Source organism: Eublepharis macularius, chromosome 2 (assembly GCF_028583425.1).
Source record: "Eublepharis macularius isolate TG4126 chromosome 2, MPM_Emac_v1.0, whole genome shotgun sequence".
In the NCBI taxonomy this organism is placed as follows: Eukaryota; Metazoa; Chordata; class Lepidosauria; order Squamata; family Eublepharidae; genus Eublepharis; species Eublepharis macularius.
In genome coordinates this window covers 147,074,537-147,098,308 of record NC_072791.1, presented here as the reverse complement: position 1 = coordinate 147,098,308, position 23,772 = coordinate 147,074,537, and the positions used below count along the sequence as shown (strand labels likewise).

The 23,772-nt window shown below is 43.1% G+C and overlaps 1 protein-coding gene across 1 annotated transcript; it reads left to right on the top strand.

The window, feature by feature from the left end:
- Window positions 1-1,044: 1,044 nt before the first annotated feature.
- Window positions 1,045-15,179, top strand: LOC129324679 (acyl-coenzyme A amino acid N-acyltransferase 1-like). Its single transcript, XM_054972040.1, has 4 exons — window positions 1,045-1,438; window positions 5,998-6,482; window positions 10,161-10,363; window positions 13,471-15,179. The coding sequence occupies exons 2-4, from the start codon at window positions 6,020-6,022 to the stop codon at window positions 14,065-14,067; spliced, it is 1,263 nt and encodes a 420-aa protein (XP_054828015.1). The 5' UTR covers window positions 1,045-1,438; window positions 5,998-6,019; the 3' UTR covers window positions 14,068-15,179.
- The last annotated feature ends 8,593 nt before the right edge of the window (window positions 15,180-23,772 follow it).

The following is a 23,772-nucleotide window of genomic DNA, read 5'->3' as shown; positions in this document are numbered from 1 at the left end:
CTTAAGACTATCTGTGCTTGAAAGTCAAAAAGAGTCCAGTAGCACCTTTAAGACTAACCAATTTTATTGTAGCATAAGCTTTCGAGAATCACAGTTCTCTTCGTCAGATGCATGGAGGGCAAAAAAAACCCTGGAAAGTGACTCATAAGCAATGTCTGCTGAAATTTCAGAAGCCAGAAAAGAGCCTAGATACATGGGGGCAGGGGGGAGTGGCAGAGTAGCAAAAGTTAAACATACAAAATAATACTATATTACAGAATAAATTATGCAAAACCAAAGAAATTTACTTGTACAAGTTATAGAATTCTGCTTTTTTTGTCTTTTGTCCCAAAGATTTGAATTGCCTAGATGCAGGATTAAATACAATTATAGAGTGCACACTGTGTAAATACTTGCTTTATTTAAAATGGAAGCTGAGGTCCTCTGGATGCTGAAATCTGCAACCAGTGCCAATTTTCTACATTTAATAATATGCAGAATGCATACATCGCTACCTATTAGAAATAACGTTTTTCCTTAAAACTAATCACATAAACTCATCTAAATTTTGCAAACTTACTGTTTTCACTTCAAAAACTTAATTTCATTTTCCTTTTTTTCCTGCACAAATTGAATCCTTCAGTCCTTATTTAAGTATCTGATCTTTTTTAGTGGTGGTATTACATCTGTTGCATATGAGTGGTGTATAATACATAAAGGGCAGTACATTGTGTAAAAATGCCAACAAGAGAAGTAATTATAATGGATGAAATGAAAAGGCTTACAATAAGAATAAACGCAAACATCCTTAGTAATAGAATGCTAGTTTTTAGTGCTGGGTTGAGTGACACGTAGAGTGAGACCTCAAAAATGCAATAAAATGTGTGGAGGGACAGGATTTCAGGGTCATTGCCCCCTCGATCAAGCTGAAATGTCTGAATTAGACATGTATATGTTACCATTCCTTATATCTATCAGTTAATGATTGCTTAGCTGAACACTATCTAAGCTAAACAGAAGACATTAAGTCAACTGTGGGGATCAAAGTCTTCCAATTTTAGAAAAACAGCTTTGATTTTATATATCACACAGGGCAAGCCTCCCCAGATAGACAAACTGAAGCACAGCTTGGTTTTTGGTGCGCCGGGTCTGACACACCCGAAAATGTTATGTGTGTCGGCTGATCTGGGGTGACATGGAATGAGGACCCCTGATGAAATTGTAACACATGAAACAAGCGAACTTCAGCCTGGCCGCTTGTCAGGTTCTCAGAAGGACTGAGTCCTGACACCTCAGGATCCATTTATAGAAGGAAAAAGATTCAGTGGAAGTTCAGTTTGGACTTTGGTCTTTGACCTGTGCCTCACCTGTTGGATTTTGTACATTTACTTGAAGCACCACGGATCCACACACCTATAAGAGAACAGAACATACAACCTGTGGTGTTGTTGGACTTTTGGTAAGTATTTGTGTATGAAAGTATTTTTTATAGTAGTTGGAAAAGACATTAATATTGTGCATATTGATTCTGCACTTGTACACTTTACACGAATATATTTAATAGGAGGCATTAGATAATTTGTTAACTTTCAGTGAGTATTCTATTCCCTGGATTGTGGTTTTCCACTTTCTGCTTCAGTTTGATTTTATATATGGCAGGTTGGGACTCATGAAGAATTCATAAGGAAATGATGTGTGAGAAGAGAGGGAATTGGGCAGCCCCCCTCCACTGCTAGAGAGAAGCGAGGGGCATTGGGGATGTTCTCTGAGCATAACTCCCCCCCTCATCTAGTCACTAAAGAAACAACCAGCTTTCACGGCCAAAAGGATCTGCTGTGTAGTGGGAGGGGCTTAATTCTGGGGGGGGGTATATGTCCACAGATCCTAGTTCCCCCCTCTCCTTGTGATCTTTTCATGGTGAAGGAGCATATCTCCACTACTGAATATCAGGATTTGAAAGCAGTGACTCCTTAGAGACCAACAAGATTTTCAGGGTGTAAGCTTTCAAGAGTAAATCTCCATCAGATACCAAAACAAACGTATCTGAAGAAGGGAGCTCTGACTCTCAAAAGCTTATACCCTGAATTTTATGTTGGTTTCTGAAGTCCCACTGGACTCAAATCTTGCTGTTCTATTGCAGACCAATATGACTATCCACCTGAAATCTTCACTACTGTAGGGGGTTTTCTGCTGGGAACTGAGAGAAAGACCCAGAGATGTGGCAACTACCTGCAGCTCATCTAGTGAGAAAATCAGCAAGCAGAAGCTTGCTTCTGCATCAAGTTCCCTTCAGCAGCATTTATTTAGTATATTTTTATCCTACTTCTGTTTCACTGAAAAGGTAAACCAATGTGTAGCTAGGGAAACTGCATGCTGCTTGGAAATATAGAATGGAACTACAAGTGACAAAAGGCGCAGATTGGACACTTGTCAGCTTCTCTCAAGTTTTGATGGGAAATGTAGGCAGCTTGGCGGAATGTTGGACAAGTGACAGTTGAAAAGTCCATTGGACAGCAGTCAGAGAGCCAGGCTGCAAGACTAGGATGCCTACATTTCCCATCAAAACTTGAAGGAAGCTGACAAGTGTCCAATCTGTGCCTTTTGTCACTTGTAGTTCTGCTCATAGCCTCAACAAATCAAGGATGGCCAAACTAGAGAAGATACGAGAAACCATCTCCTAAGGATTTTTTTTTAACTACAATGTATTCATGAGATGGCCGTGATTTTTCACTTCTTCTGGATCTGTTTTTCTGATCAAAATCGTGTCCCAATTGCTTTCCTATCTGTGGTGAAGAAGATACAGGCGCTAGTAATGAATGGGATGTTATGTTAGCTTCTTGCCTGGTCTAAGGATAGATTCTTCAGAGGGTTGTCATATAGCTAATTAACCATAAAGATCAAAAAAATCACACAGAGGATTCAGCCATGACTAGGGAAGATGGTTTTGCAAACTTGGAGAAAGCCATGGCAAAGGAGCATCTGTAGGGACTGCCCAGCTGCCACTATCTTAGAAGATCCTTGGCTTGGAATATTTCAACATTTGCTGTAACCTCCTCAGCATTTGGCAATTGGCTGTGCTCCCAATGATAACCATTTTGTGTTGGTTCTCAGCATTCCAAAAAGTCCCATAGGCTGAACAGGTTGGGGTTCCATGCTTTAGAACTTGAGACTCGGATACTTTTTAGGTGTTGTTTTTATAACTTGCTTCTAGCCTGAAGGTTGTTTTATAAGTGCCTTTAGGTTGTTGAATATTGTTTTTATGTCTCTAATAGATTCTACTTGTTTTATTACTGGATTTGTTTTATTTGCTGTCTTTATTATTTCATTGTTGCATTGTTTTATCTTGTGAACTGCCTTGAATAGATATCTGAAGAGGTCACATAAAATATTTTAAATAAATAATATAATGTATGTGTACTTTGCCTCCCCAAGTGCTAGGCAGATAGGTAGTCTATATGTTGTTCTCCATACATGAATGAATGTTAGGTTACCAAAGCATTCTTGGAACCAAGCCTTCCAAACCATTTGTTAAAGGAACCTATCAGGGAAATGTTTTTTTTCCCAGATCTCATGACAAAATACTGTTTTCATGGAACGGTCATAAAGCTTTTCTCTCTCATGCACACTGTCTCCCTTCCACCCTCTCATATCTAGTTTCATATTAAAAGTAATTAGAGTCCAGCCAATTATAGCTTGTTTCCTCCGTCCTCCCTTGTTTTTGTGTCTCTAATGTTTATGTGAGGTATACTCAGATATAGTCACATGGTGGTGCTAGGCTCCTCGGTGTGAATCTGCATCCTTATAGGTAGTGTGAACAGTTTAGAGCTCTTGCCTGAAAGAGGTGTGCAAGCAATTCTCAGCGCAGAGGGTGTGCTGTACCCCTTCCTTTAGCTGCTTGCTTACTGGTGGACCACGATTTCCAAACAACAAAGGAGCCCACAGGTATCACATATCTCATGAGCCTGGATCAGGGTGGGGGAGAGAGGAGTAGGAGGGAGGAACTCTCCCAGTGAACTTCTACTGAGCCGTTGCAGACCCAGAGAGTGTCACGTTCAGCCATGCCTAGTACTGTGTCTGCTACCAGTAGGTACCAGCTCCAGATTAGGAAGATCCTAGAGATTTTGAGGGTGGAGCCTGGGGAGGGTGGGTTTGGGGAGTAAAGCGACTTCACCAGGGTATAGCCCACCCTCCAAAACAGCCATTTCTTCCAGGGAACTGATCTCTGTCATCTGGAGATCAATTGTTATTCTGGGAGATCTCCAGATCTCACCTGGAGGCTGGCAACCTTAAGAGAAGACATAAGAGTGTCTCCTGATCAATGCCAAGCTAGGAACCATTCACTGCCTTGTGTGAAGGTTTTCATTCATGAGAGTAAGAGAAAAAGTTTCTCCTGCATGGGAGGTGGGTCAACTGTAAGGGGGGAAACAGCTCGGAGAAAATTGTTAAATGCTTTCTCATTTCCTCCACCCTCCTCTGTTTCTTTAACTAAGGAACCTCTCAAGGCTGCTTTTTGTTTTTGTTAAATTGGGGGGAAATTACAGGCAACATACAATGTCTACCTTGTCCAAAAGAGGATGAGCTTAACTTCAAGTTCTAGCTTATCCACAGCTTGGTAGATCACTTTAGGCAAGCTGTACAATCTTAACCTCAGCGGTCCTCAGCTACAATATGCAGCTACATTTCATACTGTTCTCAAGCCCCTTTCCCCCTCCCCTCCCTCCCACCAATGCTCAGGGGTAAAGGTGAGAGATTTCCGTTTCCCAGAGGGGGCTGTGGTTGTGCTGGACCAATTGTGGGAAAGGGGTGGGGCCAAATCTGGGAAACCCTATACCGTATACTGAATGAAACAAAGGACCAGGTCCCCCCAACAAAAATAAGTCAAGATATTTTTTTACAAACTAAATATTACATAAATTGAAAATAAATTACAAGAAATAATACCACCAACTAAAAGAAATACATTGTATGCATATTGCTGTAATTCTTGTACACTTGATATATTTCTTTTAACTGGCATTCTCTGGATAATCAAGGAAGAAGGTGTTATGTAAAATTATTTCATAAAAGGTTTTCCTGTAGAACTCCTTAGAAGATTCAAACTGTTGAGGATTACACCGACATCAATGTACCTAGGAAGAATGGAACTCTCTAAATCTAAAGATTGTTGTTGTAGTGGTCTTTGTGCTCTCACACACACTGGATAGTGTACTTTCAATATGCTTCACCAGTCATTTGCAACTGGATTTTCCTGTGTGAAACAGGGTAAGTCCAGTCGTTGCAACTTGCAAACAATTGCTGAAGTGCATTATTCAGTGTAAAAGCAGCAAAAACTGTTCAAAGCTGTTCTATAGTTGCTTCATACTATCCTCAGAAGAAGCAAAAAGTTCTGCTTGAGGTGCTTTATTTAGTGTGCCCAAACAGCCTACAAGAAGCAGGACCACAAGAAGCAGGACAGTAAGGAGAAAAGAGGGGAAAGGAATGGCTGTAGGCCAGGAGTGGAATAAAAAAAGAGGGAGTCATCCCCACAACCCTCTGTGGGAGGGATGGGCGGGCCGTGGGCAAGAAAACATGAAGAGGAACTTCTCCCTAGGTACAGCTTGTCAGGCTACGGTGTTTCAGGGATTTGAAAACATTACTCGCCATAATTTCACCTATATAACTTTAACAGTAAAGAAACAGTCATAAAGAAGGACATGCTTTTCGGTGGCATCAAGGTCTGCAGAAACGGGAAGGTGGAAAGATCAGTTCTGCTGGCAAAGCTTTGTTCAAAATTCATTGGATTCAAATTAGAGACTGAAGGAGTTTTTCAAAAATAGTCTCATATAGTACCTGTCTAGCTTCTCCTGATTCCATAATATGAACTATTCCCTCACACAAGAGGAATAAATAAAATGAGTGGAAAGGTCCTCAATACTGCCCCCAGTGTTACTGGTTCCTCACATGTTTCCCACTGTGCTCCTATCATATCACATCATCTCTTTCTCTTTATTTCACTTTAATTTTCATGGACCTTCCCAGGTAACATCAGAGGCTAGCTGCCATGGTCCAGCTCACAGTCACCCCTGAAAGATCACTTGCTGACTTGCCAGTGTGGATCCGAGCCTCTGGCCTGAACCCCTCCCAGACAGTGACCCTGCATTCATCATTAATAGACGAGAAGGGAGTGAAGTTTGAAGCAAGAGCCTTCTACCAAGCAAATGAGGCTGGAGAAGTGGATGTGAAAGAGGCATCTGCTTTGGGCGGAGACTACACAGGCGTGTGTCCCATGGGCCTTTTTTGGTCCCTGAAGCCAGAGAAGATGTTCCACAGATTGATTAAACGTGATGTCATAGGAAGCCCCTTCCATGTCCAGATCAATCTTTTTGATTCTTTCGTTCTCATGCCTTCAGCAAAGGATACACCGCTGGCTACTTGCTCTATTGAGAGGTGGTATGTAACCCCTGGAGTGGAACGGTTCCAAATAAAAAAAGGGCAAGTCCGGGGAGCCCTTTTCTTGCCTCCAGGTAAAGAAATGGAATTCTGCTTTTTTCTCCCCTCCCTATCCCTGCCCCAGTCTTTTGCCTAAAGTGGTCACTAGTCCAGTGTATGGCCTGAAAACACTCAACACATTATGGCATGACTGCAGTGATCATGGATTTGATTAGTGGTTGGAAGCTTCTGCAACATACAACTGGATATAACATCCTCACTACTTTTATATTCTGTGTCCATTTCCCAGTCCTTGGAAACACTCCTACATTTCTAACGTTCTTTTCTTTCCCTCAATGTTGTTCTCACATCAATCGCATACATCCCATCTTAAAAGACTGAGGTCACTCCAACAGTCTAACCCACCCAAGTCCCTATTTATTTATTTATTAAATTTATAGTCTGCTCTCCCTGCAAGCAGGCTCAGAGCGGATCACATCTGTTTAAAAGACATCAAATAAAACAGATAAAACTGGTAGCATTAAAAAAGATACAATTTACAGATTCATCCTCAGCAGTACACATTGCTCAGTCCTGTATACAGCCATTCTGGGTCCGTAGGGGCCATAGACAATCATCAGATGAAACAACAACAGTAATTACAGTAATTACAACAGATAAAAATTAATCCAGTGGTTCCTTCTGCTACCTAACACCAAACATACATGTCTCATTACTTATTTCCCGTTTTCGTGGTGTCACGAAAACGGAATCATCACTGCCTGCATCCAGATGATGTCAGAAATTGCGTGAGGAAGCTGCTAGCATTCGGTGAGTGTCGCGCTATTTTAAGAATGTTGGGAAACGGCCCTCTCACAGTTATAGTAGGCCTTGTGATCTCCTTGAAGCCATTATTAAAGCCAATTCATATGATCAAATTAATATGTTGAAAATGTGGGTTGGGTAAATATGTACAGTGCTCAACACATGGTGCAATAGGCATGTTGTTGCTTTATCATGCATCCAATTCACAACTCAACTCATATTGAATATAACTACTGAAAGTGGGTTGAACTGTGACGCACAGCAAGCATGACTTGAGGTGCAAGATGGATGCAAACTGATCAAACAATATAAAGAAGAGTCTTCCAGGACTGGAGCAGATGCTTTAAGGAAGACATTTCCTGTGCCTAGCAAATTGCCTCTGAAAATGGAAGCTCCAGCAAACTATGCTGGCTAGTAGTGATTGACAGACCTGTCCTCCATCCTTCGTCATGTTCCTTACCACATACTGAACACAACCAATTCAGCCCTGATTCCCAACAACATGTCTATTTTATTGTGCTTATATTGTTCCAGCAGCAAGCTGAATATATTACTCAGTATGTACTAGACTAGAATGTATGCCTGTAGTTTTAAGAGAAGTGCATCTTGGGAGTTGTAGGGCCTTACTGCACAGGTTTCAGTTCCTGGGGCATTCAGAGCCTGCCAAAACTTGTTGGCGCCATTTCCTCCTTTGTTCAGTCACACCTTGGCAGGGAGAGGAGCAAGTCATCTCTTTTTCCCTCCACATTCACTGGGTCTACAAAGCTCCACCAAGCACTTTTATGCATGAAAGATGCACTCTCTCCTTTCGTTATTTAGTAAGAACTGTGAGTAGAAATTCCTTGCATGGCATGAAGAAGTTGAATAAAAACCATTTAAGTTTGTAACCCATGCGTGTGCGTTGACACTTGACGACAAAGGGTTGGGATTTTCTCCTTGCTTTGGAATAGTGCTGGCTCTCCTTTGATCTGTAGAAAAATTAATGCCTCTGTAAAGGGGAATGCTGACGATCGACTTTAAGGCAAAGCTAGTACTGAGGGATACCATTTCAGATGGTTTACACACAAAATCAAATAATAAAATCAGTGTAATTTAAAAACATCCCCAATCTGGCCAGTATCCCAAACAAACTACTGTTGGGGGTTTGACAAAATAGTGACAAAGCAAGATTGGAAGGAATACTGATGATCTAACAAAGTTAGAGCCCGATCTTGTCAGATCTCAGAAGCTAAGCAGGGTCAGCCTTGGTTATCAATTGGATGGGAGACTTTCAGTGAAGACAAGGGTTGCAGTATCTTGCCATGAAAACCCTGCCAGGGGTTGCCATAAGTCAGGTATGACTTAAGGACACTCTCCACTCCAACTCCATGTTACAAAGTCCTTGCTTGGGTCATGTCCAGGTCTACCTGGTGACTTTCAATCACATGTGAGTAGCAAGCTGAGCTCCCTACTAGGAATTCATTTCCCAGGTAAGGGGGGGCCTGATTTAGACTGATGTGTGAGAACATGAAGCTTGTGCCTCCCCCTAGGCCGTTTTCTGACCTGAAAGTAACCTAGGCTCCTGTTTGCCACCTGGTGGGATCCACATGTACTGATGGGCAGGGCTGGCGTGCCCATTGAGGCCAGGTAGCCAGTGGCCTCAGGACGCAAGGGCACCGGAGAGGCGCCAGAGGGGGTGTCAGAGGAGGCGGCGTGCACAACACAGAGCTGGTGTGGCTGGGCCGCAGCTGCTGTAGCCAGCCAGCCCCATGCCGCCACCACATGCCCCCAGCCGGGCGCAGCAGCCACGAGCCGCTGCCGGGGCGGAGCACGGATCAGCCTCCACCTGCCACCCCAGCCATCCGCCAGCCAATGCCCCCAGCTTGCGCTGCGTGATGACATCATCACATGTCATCACGCAGTCCGTGGCGCGCGCGCTGTGCGCACACTGTGTGTGCGCGCGTGGGGGGGTTGCCGCCAGCACCAGAAACCCTGGAGTCCACAGTTCTGATGGGGTAAACATAAATTTTCTCAATGGCACCCTTTCCCCACATGCTGAAGTCCTGATCTGAACTAGGCCGCTGCATGCCTAGAAACTTGCAACTCAAGTTTGACTTTAGAATCATAGATTTGGAAGGTACCCCCGGAGTAACCATTGTAACATGCGGTTAGGGTCTGCTTATCTGGTTAGAGTGAAATCAGAAATAAAGTTTATTAAGAGTAATAATACAAATGTCTGGGATGGAAAATCAGCAGAATCAAGCAATCAGAATAATCCCAATCATTAAGTTAATATCCACCTCTAGAAAGTCCAACATGCCCACTGACCTACTTTTCCAATAGGGTTGCCAGGTTCCTTGGGGCCAAACCAGTGAGACAGTGGAGGGTGGCAGGTACTTATGCATGCACATGCAAAGCATGCACACATGATCCCATATCAGCAGAAAATGAAGTCATTTACAGCATGAGGAGGAATGAAAAGGTCATGATGGGGGACAGTTCTCTAAAAATTGCCCCCAAATTTTAGAGAATCACCCTGTTCCCAGCACAACACAACCCTTCCACATTGCACCAGAAATGACATTATTTTCTGGTGACATGGGGGAGCATGCACTCATTTCTGCTGCATACCTCTCAGGCAGAATGTACACACTCATCCAGTTTCTCATGCCTCTTCTCCGCCGTGAACTTGTTTGCTGACCACCCATGATGAGGCAAGGAAAACAGTAGCTAGTCATGTGTCAAGATGGGGTGGGAGAGAGAAACTAAAATGGAGGCTTGCTCTAAGAAAGGCAGTTTTAAAACATAAAATGCATGCACAGTGTAGATTTTTTTTTTGTAAAGTGGAAATACCTCTGGGGTATAAAAGAGTCATGTCTTACATATCGTTAGTTCCCTGTGAAAATCCTGTAATTAAATTTTAAGTTCTTCATCTTTGCCTCCTCTCTATTGTTCTGACCTGTCTCCAGGACCTGGCCCATTTCCAGGGGTGATTGACATGTTTGGTGGTGGTGGAGGGCTTATTGAGTTCCGAGCTGGCCTACTGGCCAGTAAAGGCTTCGCTGTTTTGGCTCTGGCTTACTTTGCATATGAGGACCTGCCACGGACCTTGGTGGAAGTGAACCTGGAGTATTTTGAAGAAGTCACCAGGTTGCTCTTAAAACACCCTAAGGTAGGCTCTGAGAAAGGTGTGTCTTTTTCTGTGTCATTAAAAAGTACAATAAAAATGTCCTCTTCCACAGCAATATTTGCTGTTTAGAAAACTTGTAATCCTCATTTTGTAATCTCACTTTCTATAGGACAGGATAAAATGTGAAACTAGCAGTTGAGCATACTGCCTGCTGACAGTTTAAAGACATTTGAAATTACTTTAAGAGAGGTATCATATCCCACAAACAACAAATATTTCTTTTATCTCAGGGCTTCATTATGTTTTACTCGTATCTTCTCAAAGTCCTGGTGATCAGACAAATTCCAGAACTCAGTTCCCACATACACAGAAGCCAGATCAAGATAGCAGTGTGCAGGGAGAGGGGGCTTAAGACTTCCTCCCCATGGCTATTGGCCTGACCTAACATAGCCCTGGAGGCATTATTTGCCCCTTATGAAAACTTACGTGCAGCCAGCCCATGGTTACATGTAGTTTTCTCAGTGTCCCCTAAGGACCATTTCACTTTGGGAAAACAGTGCAGTGGAAAGTCTTAAACCCACCCCCCACCCGTGTCAGGGTTCCAGCCAAAATCGGGCCATATGTACTTGGGAGTTATGGAACTCTCTGATCAGACCCGGAACTAAGGAGGATGTGTGGAAAATATAACATGTAATTTTGACTGCTATCTAGAACAATGCAAGGAAATGCACAATCTTCATATGGCTGTATCATGAGCCAGAGACTTTTAAAAAGTCTTCCCTTTGAAATTTCCTAAAGGCTAGAGATCAATGCTAATTCCTATCGAATTGCAGGCTGTCCTTCATCCTACTTGTGCCTCTGCTAAAAGGTTTGTTTCAAATGTTTACTTGACTGGAAGCAACAGTGAGGACCTGACTACATGTTATATGTGCCTGTATTTCCATGCAGGGTACTCGAGGGACCCATACAGATTGAGAACATGGTGCATAAGGAAAAGGTCTTTCCCCTAACCAGAAATGGCCCCAGGGAGCCTCAATTTGCCCATTGAGGAAACTTAAAATGTACAGTGGTGATATGTAAATTTCCTCAATAGACAGATAGCCTCCAGTTCACTAGCAGCCTGGGGTCTTTTGGGGCTAGGATAACAACTGAGGGGAGGGTGGGGTTAAACCTCTTCTCCTCATATTCTGCTCACATAACTGTTCCCAGCTAGAAACTCCCAGAACATGTCTGTACAAAGTCCGTAAGGGGGACACATGGACTTCGTAATTTGTGAATTGCTCTATTTAATATTATGGACTCCTACGAAGGTACCAACGCATAGAAAGGAAGGGAGGGGACGACCACTGGAGTTGCTGTTGCCCAGGGCTTTTTTTGAGGGGGAACGCTCCGGAACGGTGTTCTGGCAGCTCTAGAATCTGCCCATGTGATTCCTTTCCCAGAAAAAAAGCCCTGCTGTTGCCTTTCTACTCAGTACAGTACAGATGGAAGGCACATGATGCAGCTGGATTGAAGACACTAAAGGCAGGAAAACACCTAACATTTATACCATTTGCATTTTCAAAAGCTTTCCTCCTTTTTTCAAATGCAGGGAGAGAATGGTAGGGGGGCTATTTAACTACTTACTGCTCTACTGTATATAGAGATGCCATTCCCCTGTTGGGGGGAGGGATCCCCTGCTCCCACCCTCTGCCCCCCCACCTCTACTTATCTGGCTGGCAGGGGAGGAAAGGTGGGGGGAATGCCACCCTCGGTGTGCTCCCAAGGCAGAGCCATGTCACCTCTGGGGGGGTCATCATCGCACCAGCCTTGAGAGCACATAAGTGCAGGCGTGCCAAGAACACCAAAAACATAAGCACAGGGTCTTCCACCCTCCCATATAACCAGTGAATAATGTCACCCCCTTCCCCAAACAGTGCTTGCCTCCCTGGATTTACATACAATTATTTGTTTTACATGGCAGAACATTACAAAAAATCACCTACCTGCAGTTAGGAGTCACGAATGCTAGCACCTTGGCCTATGAATTCATTCTGCATGATGCATAGAACCTCTCATTTCTAAGATATTTATAGTTTACAATATTTATATCCCCCCCCTTTCTGCCTTCATAAGGGCCACCAGGGTCAAGGTTAAGGTGTTACCCTAAAGGGGGTCTCCTTGCCAATTGGGGGAACTAGCATACAAGGAGATGGAGTGAGAGGGGATAACTAGCAGGATCCCCACCAATGTATATCAGGATCATACCCTCAGAGGACTTTCTAGTAAACAGGCGAGTGTTTAACAGGAGTGGTTTTTATTAAGGGAGCAGGAAAAAAACAATTGCACACAAAATACACACAACACACACAGAAGGCTAACTAGGAAATCAGCAAGGAAGAGCAAGAGAGATTTAGGGAAGGGCAATATTTACCAGTCCTGGGAGAGAAGAAAGTCCATGGAAGTAGCAGCAAGGACAGCCAGCGTCTCATGGAAGGGGGAGAAGAGGGCTCAGATGTAGTCTGAAGATGTGTGGAAGGGTCCAGAACACACACTGAGCACGTGGCAAGGCAGTCCAATTATACTGTGGAACTTACCTTGGTGCAGGATTGTGTCTTCTGCCCCAAAACAATAGCTTAATGGCTGTCTCCAGAGGTGAAACAATAAATTGGGAAAGGCTTGCTTGGACATATCTAGGCAGAACTATAGGTGAAAATGTGGCTGATGACCTGTAATTGCTGAATAGGAGGAGCTATCAGATCCCTGAATAGCCTTATTTAGGGAGGAGAACGTGGCAAGATCAGAAAAGTGTGGATGAGATAAACTCAGGAACTCTTGGAAGGCCTCTTGTCTTAAATCTTTGCACATCTCTGAGGTGTGGGGTTGCTAGTCAGTCTCGCCTCATGACTGCATTCATTATCCATTCCAGCCTGGTTGAGAACCATTCTGCCTAGCCAGGCAGCATGTCTTGTGCTCAGAGCACATGAAGAGAAGAGCTTAATGATATTGCCATATTCATAAACCACCCTTTAGTGTGAGGGAGGGTTTGACTACTAACAAAGGGTTGCCAGGGTCATGGTATAAGAATCTTCCTCGTTAACAATCTATGTTCAAAAACAGCCTCCCAAATCATTGATGCAGTAAGTATTTTAACATTAATTTTTTTCCAGGTGAGAGGCCCAGGACTTGGGGTCATTGGACTGTCCAAAGGATCTGAGATTGCACTGGCCATGGCTTCCTTCTTAGAGCAAATCGTCATTGCAATCTGTATCAATGGTCCCACAACAGTGAATGGAGCACCGCTTCGGTTTCAGGATATCTATATCCCTGCTGTCCCCTACTACCCAGAGAAGATTCTCATAAACAGCATGGGAGCAATACATAACTGCCGTATCATCGGAGATCCTCAGGATGAGGCGAATCAAGCCTCTGTCATCCCTTTGGAAAAGGCCCAGGGGCAAGTGCTGTTTGTGGTGGGAGAAGATGACCACACCTTCAACAGCAAGTTGTTTGCAGAGCTGGCCATTGCCAGAGCAAAGAAGTATGGGAAAAATAATTGTACTTTGTTGTCTTATCCAGGGGCTGGACACCTCATAGAACCTCCTGCTTCCCCTTTGTGCATCTGCTCTTGGATGCCTGGTTCTCCCAAACCTACACAATGGGGAGGTAAAATGGAGCTTCATGCCAAAGCCCAAGAGCACTCCTGGAAGGAAATCCAGAAGGTGCTAGAGCTTCATCTTGGTCCAGCTGGAAGCAGCAATGTGTGATGTTAGGAGGGAAAGCTAGCTAGGTGCAGCATCCCCCCCCAATTAATCTAATAAAAATATATAAATCAAGTAAAGATCATCAATGTGTACAGGTCTGCTTCCAGATGCACATGATTCTTTATGCAGCTCACACTGCTACTGTGAATAAAGAGGCATTCGCAGTGCAACAGAGCATCCACATAAAGTTTACCTTGTATTTTCCTTGTCTCATCTTTCTCTGGGAGCTACTTTCCCCGCATCACTGAAAGGTGCTGGGGGCATCATTAATAGCATTGCTATACCATTATAACAATCTAATTACTACATTAACCCTGCTTTCAATCTATTACAACAATAATCCAGCAGAATTATAAGGAGAAATGTGCAGTCAGTAACTTCCCCTTATAATTCCACAATTCAAAGGGCCACATACTGAAAGAAAGAAAGAAAGAAAGAAAGAAAGAAAGAAAGAAAGAAAGAAAGAAAAAGAGAAAGAAAGAAAGAAAGAAAGAAAGAAAGAAAGAAAGAAAGAAAGAAAGAAAGAAAGAAAGAAAGAAAGAAAAGAAAGAAAGAAGATTTTTTTTATAAAGCTAAGAGTTCCAGTCACAGAATTCTCTGGTTTGCCCTCAGCCTTTCTGATCTTTAGCTGGGGTGTTGATGGCTATGACTAGCAAAGTAATAGCAGAATTCCTTGTCTGAAGAATGAGGTAGTTTCTCTATTTAACAAATAGGAAGAAAGATGCAAAAACTGCTTTGAAAGGTTATCCTAATGGCTAAGCTTACACCAGACACTGAAAGAAAATTATCATTATCAATGACATCATCACCAATTTATATTTCTCTCTGACAAGTAGCCCTCTCTTCTGTACCTTATACCAAATCACAGAATTGGTCCCTCAAGTACAGTATTGTTTCTTCAGTCTGGCAGCTGCTCTCCAGGGTCTCAGACAGAGGTCTTTCACATCACTTCCTACATCAGGGGTGGGCAATTGTTTTGGCTTGGGGGCCACTTTGTGGGAGCGGAGGTTAGCGGAGGGCCGCACCTTTTAAAATGATTGCATTCATTAGTTAACTTTGCATTTCAGAAAAGGTATAAATTGTATCATAAAAATCAATAAATATAAATTAAATAAAATAGTGGTAGTTTTATTCAATTTATTTATTGTGCTAATTTCATATCATCTATAGCTGCAAATGAGACAAATGTACCCTATCACACTTTTCTACAATTTTTTTGAAATCAGGAGTGAGATTGCTTGTTGAGATTCTCATCACAGCCTGCAAGTTAATGTCTGTCAAAGAGCATCTATATTTACTCTTGTTGATCTTCATGCAAGAAAAACTTTGCTCACAAATATATGTAGACCCAAATATAGAGAACATTTGCTTCTTCAGTTTTTTCACACACTCCGCAGCTTTAATTTTGCGTTCTTCCGTGGAAAGTTTGCAGCCAAATTCGCTATGTTTTGTTTCGTGGTGTCGTTTTAGATTGTACTCCTTAAATACGGCTATTGTTTCATGACACAGTAAACACACTGCTTTATTCCCTGTATTACCAAAGAAATATTTGTTTGTCCATTCTTCACTAAACACATGACATTCATCACCGATTTTACGTTTTTTTTTTAGGGTTCATGGTTTCACTAAAGTTGGAAATTTATAGATTTACTGTTGCAAAGACAAAATTGAAATTAACCAGATCAACTGGAAAAGCGCGTATCTACACTGCGCATGCGTATTGACGTAGCCGTCCTAGTGGAAAATACAAGACGAATCTTCAGTCGCGCACGGGAAGGAAATCTCGGTTCAAGGCGGATTTTTCTGACTGTCTTGGGGAGCCACAAAAAACTCTGTGGCGGGCCACATGTGGCCCGCAGGCCGCAATTTGCCCACCCCTGCCCTACATGATCCTTTTAACTGGAGATGCCAGGGGCTGAACTTGGGAACTTCTCCCAAGAAATACAACTGATCTCCAGACAACCAACATCAGTTCCTCTGGAGAAAATGGCTGCCTTGGAGAGTGGACTCTATGGCATTAAACCCCACTGAGCCTCCTCCCCAAATCCTACCCTGTCCCAACTCCACTCTCAAAATCTCCAGGTATTTCCAAACTTAGAACTGTGTTCCATAAATTTTGGGTGGAAATACACATTACTAAGTACCTAGGGCTCTCAAGCAAACCGCATTTCATATGTCCCCCCTCCAGTGGTTAACTAGCTCCACATTCTAACATAACCTGATCATTAATTTATTTTTCTTCTCCAGTCACAGAGAGTCATCAAGGGCCTCCAATTTGCTATGTATACAAACCATATTTTTTAATCTCTTTATAACTATAACTTTGGCAATCTCAATTAGAGCCCACATCAGTCAAATCCAGTCCCTCCACTATCAGCAGACAAGGCACTTAAATATTTTCCCACATGACATTAAAAACAACCCATAGTCTCTTCTGCATCCCCCCTGTCACATTTCCATACATACAACTCTGGTCTAAACTAAAAATGTATCTTTCAAATAAACATTAACCACTCAAAATAATAGAATAATACTTCTATTCCCCTTTCTAATCTTTAATTTGTAATCCTTTAATCCTTTTAAAGCATGTATCCTCCTATTTTTATTGGAAATTCTCTTTAAAGAATTTTACAAAATAAAATTGGGACCCCCTTATTTACTACCCTTCATCTCTTATTTATTTATTCCCAAAGTTCTTTATTCACGTCTTCATGACTGTTCTAATCTTAAGTCTCTTCCACTTCTGGTCCCAAGTAGTCTTCTTTCTTCCCATTCTTTCAGCTCTTCACAACCTAAATTGTGGCTTCTCCTATTATTATTATTTTTATTATTGTGTATTTCATTACCACATTTAGGTTGCCAATCTAGTTTGACCTTTATATATTCCAACTTTACAATTGAGTTAACTGTCTGATGTAAAGTTTGAACAGTCCAATCTTTAGGCATACATTCCATTCCATTCCATCTTCTCCTTCTCCTTCTCCTTCTCTGTAGTAATGACACGAGACCCAGATCCAGATACAAAGTCTCTCCCTCCTTCCGGAGGCGAAGGCTTTATTGGAAAGTTTTCAGGAAGTCCCGGAAAAGAGCAATGAGCAAATATGTCTATAGCAACAGTTACACATTCTAAACCAGTCACAGCTAGCTAAGCAGATATGCTGTGATCATGCTTTTGTCTTATCTATGAAGCATAGTGAGATGAACACAGTGAACCTTAAGACATGTAAGAATATTACTTAGAGTGTATGGGAATATTGTGCTCTGAGAAGGATGAGAGATTTATTGTGCACAGATGAAACATATTGACACTACTCCCCTGATTCCCGTGTGGTGTGCCAAGTGACCAGGAATCAGGAATGTAGAAATGTAAGAGTCAGCTTGTAGACTGTGTGGTGTGCCAACTCCAGGCCTACATTTCCACTCTCTTTTGTTTGTTAAGCAGCCAACAATGGGCCGTTCTCGGTATCATTCCAAGAGCAATCTTCTTCCCCATCCTCACTATCAGAGGATGTAAGCCAGGAGGTTGGGAAGCTAGACACTGAAGTGGTAACTGAAAATGCAGCAGGATGCTTTCTTGGAATTTTTAAAGCAACAAGTGAGGGGATACATTGAATACAACAGCATCCTGCAATAAGCGCTGTTAGGGCGTACGCACCATATTGTATGATGGTACCAAACAGCCCCCCTGGCAGCCAACTCCAGAGAGCTTGCCACCATGAGGGAAGGACATCTTCTTTTAGAGAAGATTGCAAGTGAAAAAGTTGTTGTAGTTGCTTGCTTACAGTTTTAGAGTTATCAGACAAATTAAAACAACACATATTCTTTACAGATTCACATCCGTGATGGTGAAGAAGCAGCAAATAGTCAATAGCAGCTCTATTGTCTAAAACAGCATTGCGAAGTTCTTGTTGCTCAGAATTTAGTGCTGCTAAAGCTACAGAGGTGGCATTAATAGTTTTAGCTAACTTGCAAGCCAAATGCCTCAAATTGTTAGCATTAAGTATAGCAAGAGCTGGAACCCCTATAAGAGAGGCCCCTAAAGCAACAGCTTCAGCCGTATTAATGAGAAAGGTTTCTTCAGAGCATGTAGCATCAAGGGTAACTGAGGGTAATATTAAGCAGTAAGCATGGCTTTAGAAGGTAAAGCAATAGCTAAATGACTTAGGCAGCAAAGAGAATCAGACAAATTAGCAGGTATGTAATTAAACGTTTGTGAGCCACAGGTAAAGAACCAACCTTGGGGTAATTGGGTATATGCAAAGGCAAAAGAAAAATTTTCTGTTTTTGAACAGTTAAGCACATTTGGTCCTACAGAAAGACAGTGAGGCTTGGATTTGTGCTTGGTGCAGTTCACTATTCGAGCACAGACAGTTTGATTTGCTGATGAATTGGAAGCTACATAAGAAGTGTAAAGAGACATTGCAAACAATGGAAGTCGGGCCGCAGTGGGACCCCAATTGTACATCTGAGTATATTTCATGTTACTACTTTTCAAAAACATGCTTAAAGACATATCATTCATAAGTAAGGCAAGAGGGGTACACGCAGGAATAAGGCAAGAAGCTAGCAATAAGTTCATGTCATTTGTTTGCTGCAGGCAAAAGTTGGAACTGTTCACTTGTGCAGCAAGCCGTTCCCACAAATTGTACTGAAGGCGATCCTGCAAAGGCTAGGCTTCAGTGTGTACAGTCATTGGCAGAAAACAAAGAAGCACACACAGAATGAGTGTAGAATTTGCAGTAATAACTGCAAAGATGGCAGCGCACAGGTTCTCGGGGGTCTCCTCTTTGCCGTTTGCCCTCAGAATCTGCTGGGCTTTGCTGGTGGTCCTCTTGATTGCTCCCCATGTTATTGGACAGGTGCGTCGTTGGTCCGCAGCGTCCCGGCGGTTCTGGTGGCGAACCGGTGGGCACGTGCTCTCGAGCATCACCTTCTCCATCTCCGGTAGAGGGTTGGCTGTCACTTGATGCCACTTCATGAGTTGGCCGGATACACCTGGTAGAAACCCACAAAGGACCTGCGGATGACAAAACAGAAGCATACCCTCTCCCCCACATCAACAGGGGGATTGGCCCTTGCCAGGTCTTATCTGGCAGGCTACGATAGTACACCTGCGGAGTAGGTAACTGTGGTTTCTGCCAGAAATGTCTATCAAAGGCAGAAGCAGGTGAAGAAGCAGCAGCTTGTGGCTGCGAAAAATTAAGCTGATTATATGTAAATAAACATTTATGAATTTGCTGCATAGTCATTCCCAGCGTTGGGACCCTCCTCCCCCCTTGTTGTAATTGTTTAGAGAGAAGGGTTTTAAAAGAGCGATTGGCACGTTCCACAATCACCTGACCTGTGGAATTGTAAGGGATCCCATGAGTAAGAACAATGTCCCACTGTGTGCAAAAGGAGGTAAATGCTTGAGAGGTGTAGGCGGGACCATTGTCCATTTTCAACTTGGCAGGCTTCCCTAAAACTGCCATAGCTGCTAACAAATGAGAAATGGCATGAGAGGCTGTCTCCCCCCGGAGGGGGGTGGCCCATAAAGCTCCAAAATAAGTATCAACACAGACATGCAAATATTTCCAAGGAGAAAGGTGAGGAACGTGTGTAACATTCATTTGTCAAAGCTGGCAGGGGCCCAGACCACGAGGATTAACTCCTTCTCGCTCTGGGGAAGAAGAAAAGCCAGCGCAGTGTGGGCAAGCAGAGACAATACTTTGTGCTTGAGACAGAGGGAGATGAAACTGAGCAGCTAGACTTTTAGCATTCTGATGAAAAAATTGATGGCTTAAAATGGGTCACTAAATAAAGAATGGACTGCCTGATCTGCCAAAGCATTCCCTTTGGTCAGAGGTCCAGGCAGGGAGGAATGGCTACGGATGTGTGCTACATAAAAAGGATGGCAGCGCTGAGAAATGCACTGCTGCAAGGTGATGAACAGAGCCATAAGGTTGGAGTCTATATGTGGTGCCAAGTAAGCTCCAGGCAAGGAAGCAATAACATGAGATACATAGTGAGAGTCAGTTATCAAATTAAAAGAGACTGAGTCAAAATTATGAAAAGCTAAAATTGCTGCAGCAAGTTCAGACCGCTGCGGGGAGGCTTGTGGCACTGTGTATTTAGTAATCCAAGGGCTGTCGGGTGTAAGTTGATAGACAATAGCGCCCCTGGAGCGACCCCCATCACTAAAGACAGTAGGAGCCGCTGCCAAGGGTTGAGAACAGTTGAGATTAAGGAACTGTACGAAACAAAGAAAGGCGCTTATCTTGAGGAAAATGGTAAGAAATTTTTCCTACAAAGTCAGCTAAAGCCAATTGAAAGAAAGCAGCTGTCTGATGAAGGAAATCAATTTCTCACTTTGGAAAAGGGCTTACAATCTCAGATAAATCTTGACCTGTGCGGAGTAAAGCTCTCTCCCGGGCAATGGCACATAATTCTGCCACTGCCTCAGGATAAGGGAGAATATTTCTGTGGCTACCATGTGAAAGATACAGCCACTCACACAAAAAAAGCTTAGAGTCTTTCAAGACGCCCAAGACTCCTGTTGGGGTCATGGGTGTCAGAATAATAAACAATTGCAGTGGAGGGAACACTTCAGGCAAGCGATCCACACACTGTGCTGCCAGCAGGCTGTTAACCTGCTGTAGGGCAGCTCGAGCGGCAGCAGAGGGATGAATAATGTCAGCTGGGGATTTTCCTAGAGTAAGCATTTGAAAGAGAGGACTTAAGAGATGAGTAGGTAAAGACACAAAAGGACAAACCCAATTAAGAGTGCCCAGGAGTTGCTGAAGGGCTACTAATGTACATGGTTGAGGAAAACCCAGAGAACGGACAACAGGAGCTGCATGTGTAAGCAGCATCCGATGCTCCAAGTAAGTATAAGGATGGTGAGATTGATTTTTTTCCGGAGCTACAGTGAGTCCAGAGCATTTCAAACTTTGAGTTAGTTCCCCAACCCATGTGGGGTGAACTTCGGGGGCTGCCACCAAAATGTCATCCATGAAATGATAGACTAGGGCATTGGGGTGTTTTTTACGAAACCCTTGAAGGGCTTTATCCACAAAAAGCTGACATAAAGTTGGACTATTGAGCATTCCTTGTGGGAGTACTTTCCACTGAAATCTCTGCGTAGGCAGTTGATGATTCTGGACAGGTACGATGAACGCAAACCGTTGCCTATCCCTAGGACAAAGAGGAATGGAAAAGAAGCAATCTTTAAGATCTACCACAAAAAGTTGGTAATGTCTTGGAATCAAATTTGGATTTGGGGTGCCACACTGTAGAGCACCCATAGGCTGAATCAGAGGAGTTAGCCGTGTTAGTCTGTAGTAGCAAAATCAAAAAGTCCAGTAGCACCTTTAAGACTAACCAATGCAAGCATTTACTGCTCTCAAATCATGAAGCATTCGCCACTTGCCACTCTTTTTCTTAATGACAAAAACAGGAGTATTCCATGGGCTAGTGGAGGGCTCCACATGCTGGGCTTGCAGCTGTTCCTGAACTAAATCATGCAATGCATTAAGTTTATCTTGAGGAAGGGGCCATTGGTGGACCCAGACTGGTTCATCAGTCAACCAAGTGAGTGGAAGGGCCATTGAACACTATTCATCAAAAGAGAGAGAGGTTTGGAGCTGGGATAGTAAATCCCTGCCCCACAAATTCACATGAACTGGAAGCACGAATGGCCGGAGGGCCACTGAGTGCTCCAAACTGGGCAGTGAAACTTGCACAAAGTTAACACTCTGCCGTGCTTTCTGCTGTCCTCCAACCCCCCAAACAGTTGGACAGCCCTCTAAAGGCCACTCTGGGGGCCACTGTTGTGCACAAATTACAGTAACATCTGCCCCAGTATCAAGTATACCTGAGAAGGAGCGGCCATTAAGAAAGAAACGCTGTTGTGGGCGAGCTCTGGAAATGGATGTGGTAAGACCCACCAGTGTTGCTTGAGTCTGGTCAGTGGACCCAAAGCCTCCCTCCCCGCTATCACGATCTTGTCCCCCTGTGGGGAGAAAATAGGGAAGGAGAATCAGCTGTGCCACAGAGTCACCAGCTGCTAATGACTGTGGCAAATTAGTCCACAGTTGAATTTGAATATCTCCTTGATAATCACTATCAATGACTCCAGGGACCACAAAGATACCCCGTTTAGAACTAGAAGACCTAGGAAGAACTAGACCCACGGTCCCTGAGGGAAGAGGTCCTTTCAGCTGAGAAGGAGCAATCAAAACTTCCCCTGGAAATTTAAAAGTTACAGCACTCTGTAGAAAAAGATCCAAACCTGCACTGCCCCTGGTGGCTGATTTTGTTGCAGAAAGATGGGATGGAATTAGCCTAGGGTCAGATCCTGCACTGCCTGATCCAGTGCTGTCTCTGTTTGTACCGGGGCCAGAGACCAAGGGCCTGCTCTTGAGTTTCCCGACTGTGGGACAGAGCGGCAGTCACTGGTCCAGTGAAAACCTTTTCCACATTTTCGGCATTTGGTTTTTGGCTGTTGAGTGGACCGAGAACCACCACTTCCAGGAGGACGGGACTGAGTTGCACCCCCTCCTTTAGCTCTGCACTCTGCTTTAAAATGACCTGGTTTTCCACAATTATAGCACTTCCCTGTCGGTTTATTAGCTTGACGTTTATTAGCTTGACGCTTGACGTTGATGATTCTCTTCACATTCATAGTAGCATTGAACTTCAAATAACATGAGCTGGTGTCTCTGCTTTCACCTAGTAGCTGATGTTCAGGCTTCTACCGTTGAAAAGTATTATGGACTCTCCTGTTTTCTCGCCATCTCTCAAAGTACTTATTCTTTAATTGATGCTGCATTCATTTTCATCAACAGATGAGTTCAGGACAGCCTTTGAAGTTACAAATTGTTCCAGCTGCCTTCATTGGATCACATCTAATGCAGATGGGGCTGCCATTTTCTCTGCTGGGTACAATGGCTGTCTTGTACTGGAAAAGGTGAGACGTATTAATGGGGCCACCATACATTAGCTACTTATACTGAAGTTTTCCAGTTAATACAAATCCTATGATCACATTATACTAATGAAAGAGAAAGCTTAGATGACCTCTGTTCTTTGTCCTGTACCTATTGGATACAATATCCTTTGTTTAAATCTATGAATAGGATTATAGTTAAGACACTTGAAATTGTGAGGATACTATAAGTCTAGGACAGGGTAAAACTGGCCTCCAAAGATCAAAGCATAGTATTGGGTCCTGAAGAAAGCAAAGAAGTTTATGCTAAAAACATAATATCTTGGCTCACTAATACTGAAACAAGAATGCTTTCTTAACTTCCAAGAACTCATTGGTTGACAAACAGTCACATTTAATTGGTCAAAGTCACTATATACATATATACAGTAGGGCAATATTGCTGTGGTCATTGCAAATGTGTCCTTATCAGGAATTGACTAATTGAACCAGAAGGAAGATCTTTCTTCAGATGGTACAACTTGTTTTAGAAAAAAATTGTAAATCTTGATTGGGTAGCCCAAGCCAAGTCCTTTCCTTCCTTTTTTTTCAAGCCCCTCTGATCCAATGATCTTGAGCAGTGGATAAAGAGTCTATTTCTTTAACGAAAATATGATGGAGAGATACTTGGCCATAGCCAACATAGTCTTTGGGTCTCCATCCACCAATAGATAGGGAACTATATTATCTTTTAATACAGTGGGAGATAATTTAGTAAAAATAGGGGCAATCCATAATTTGCA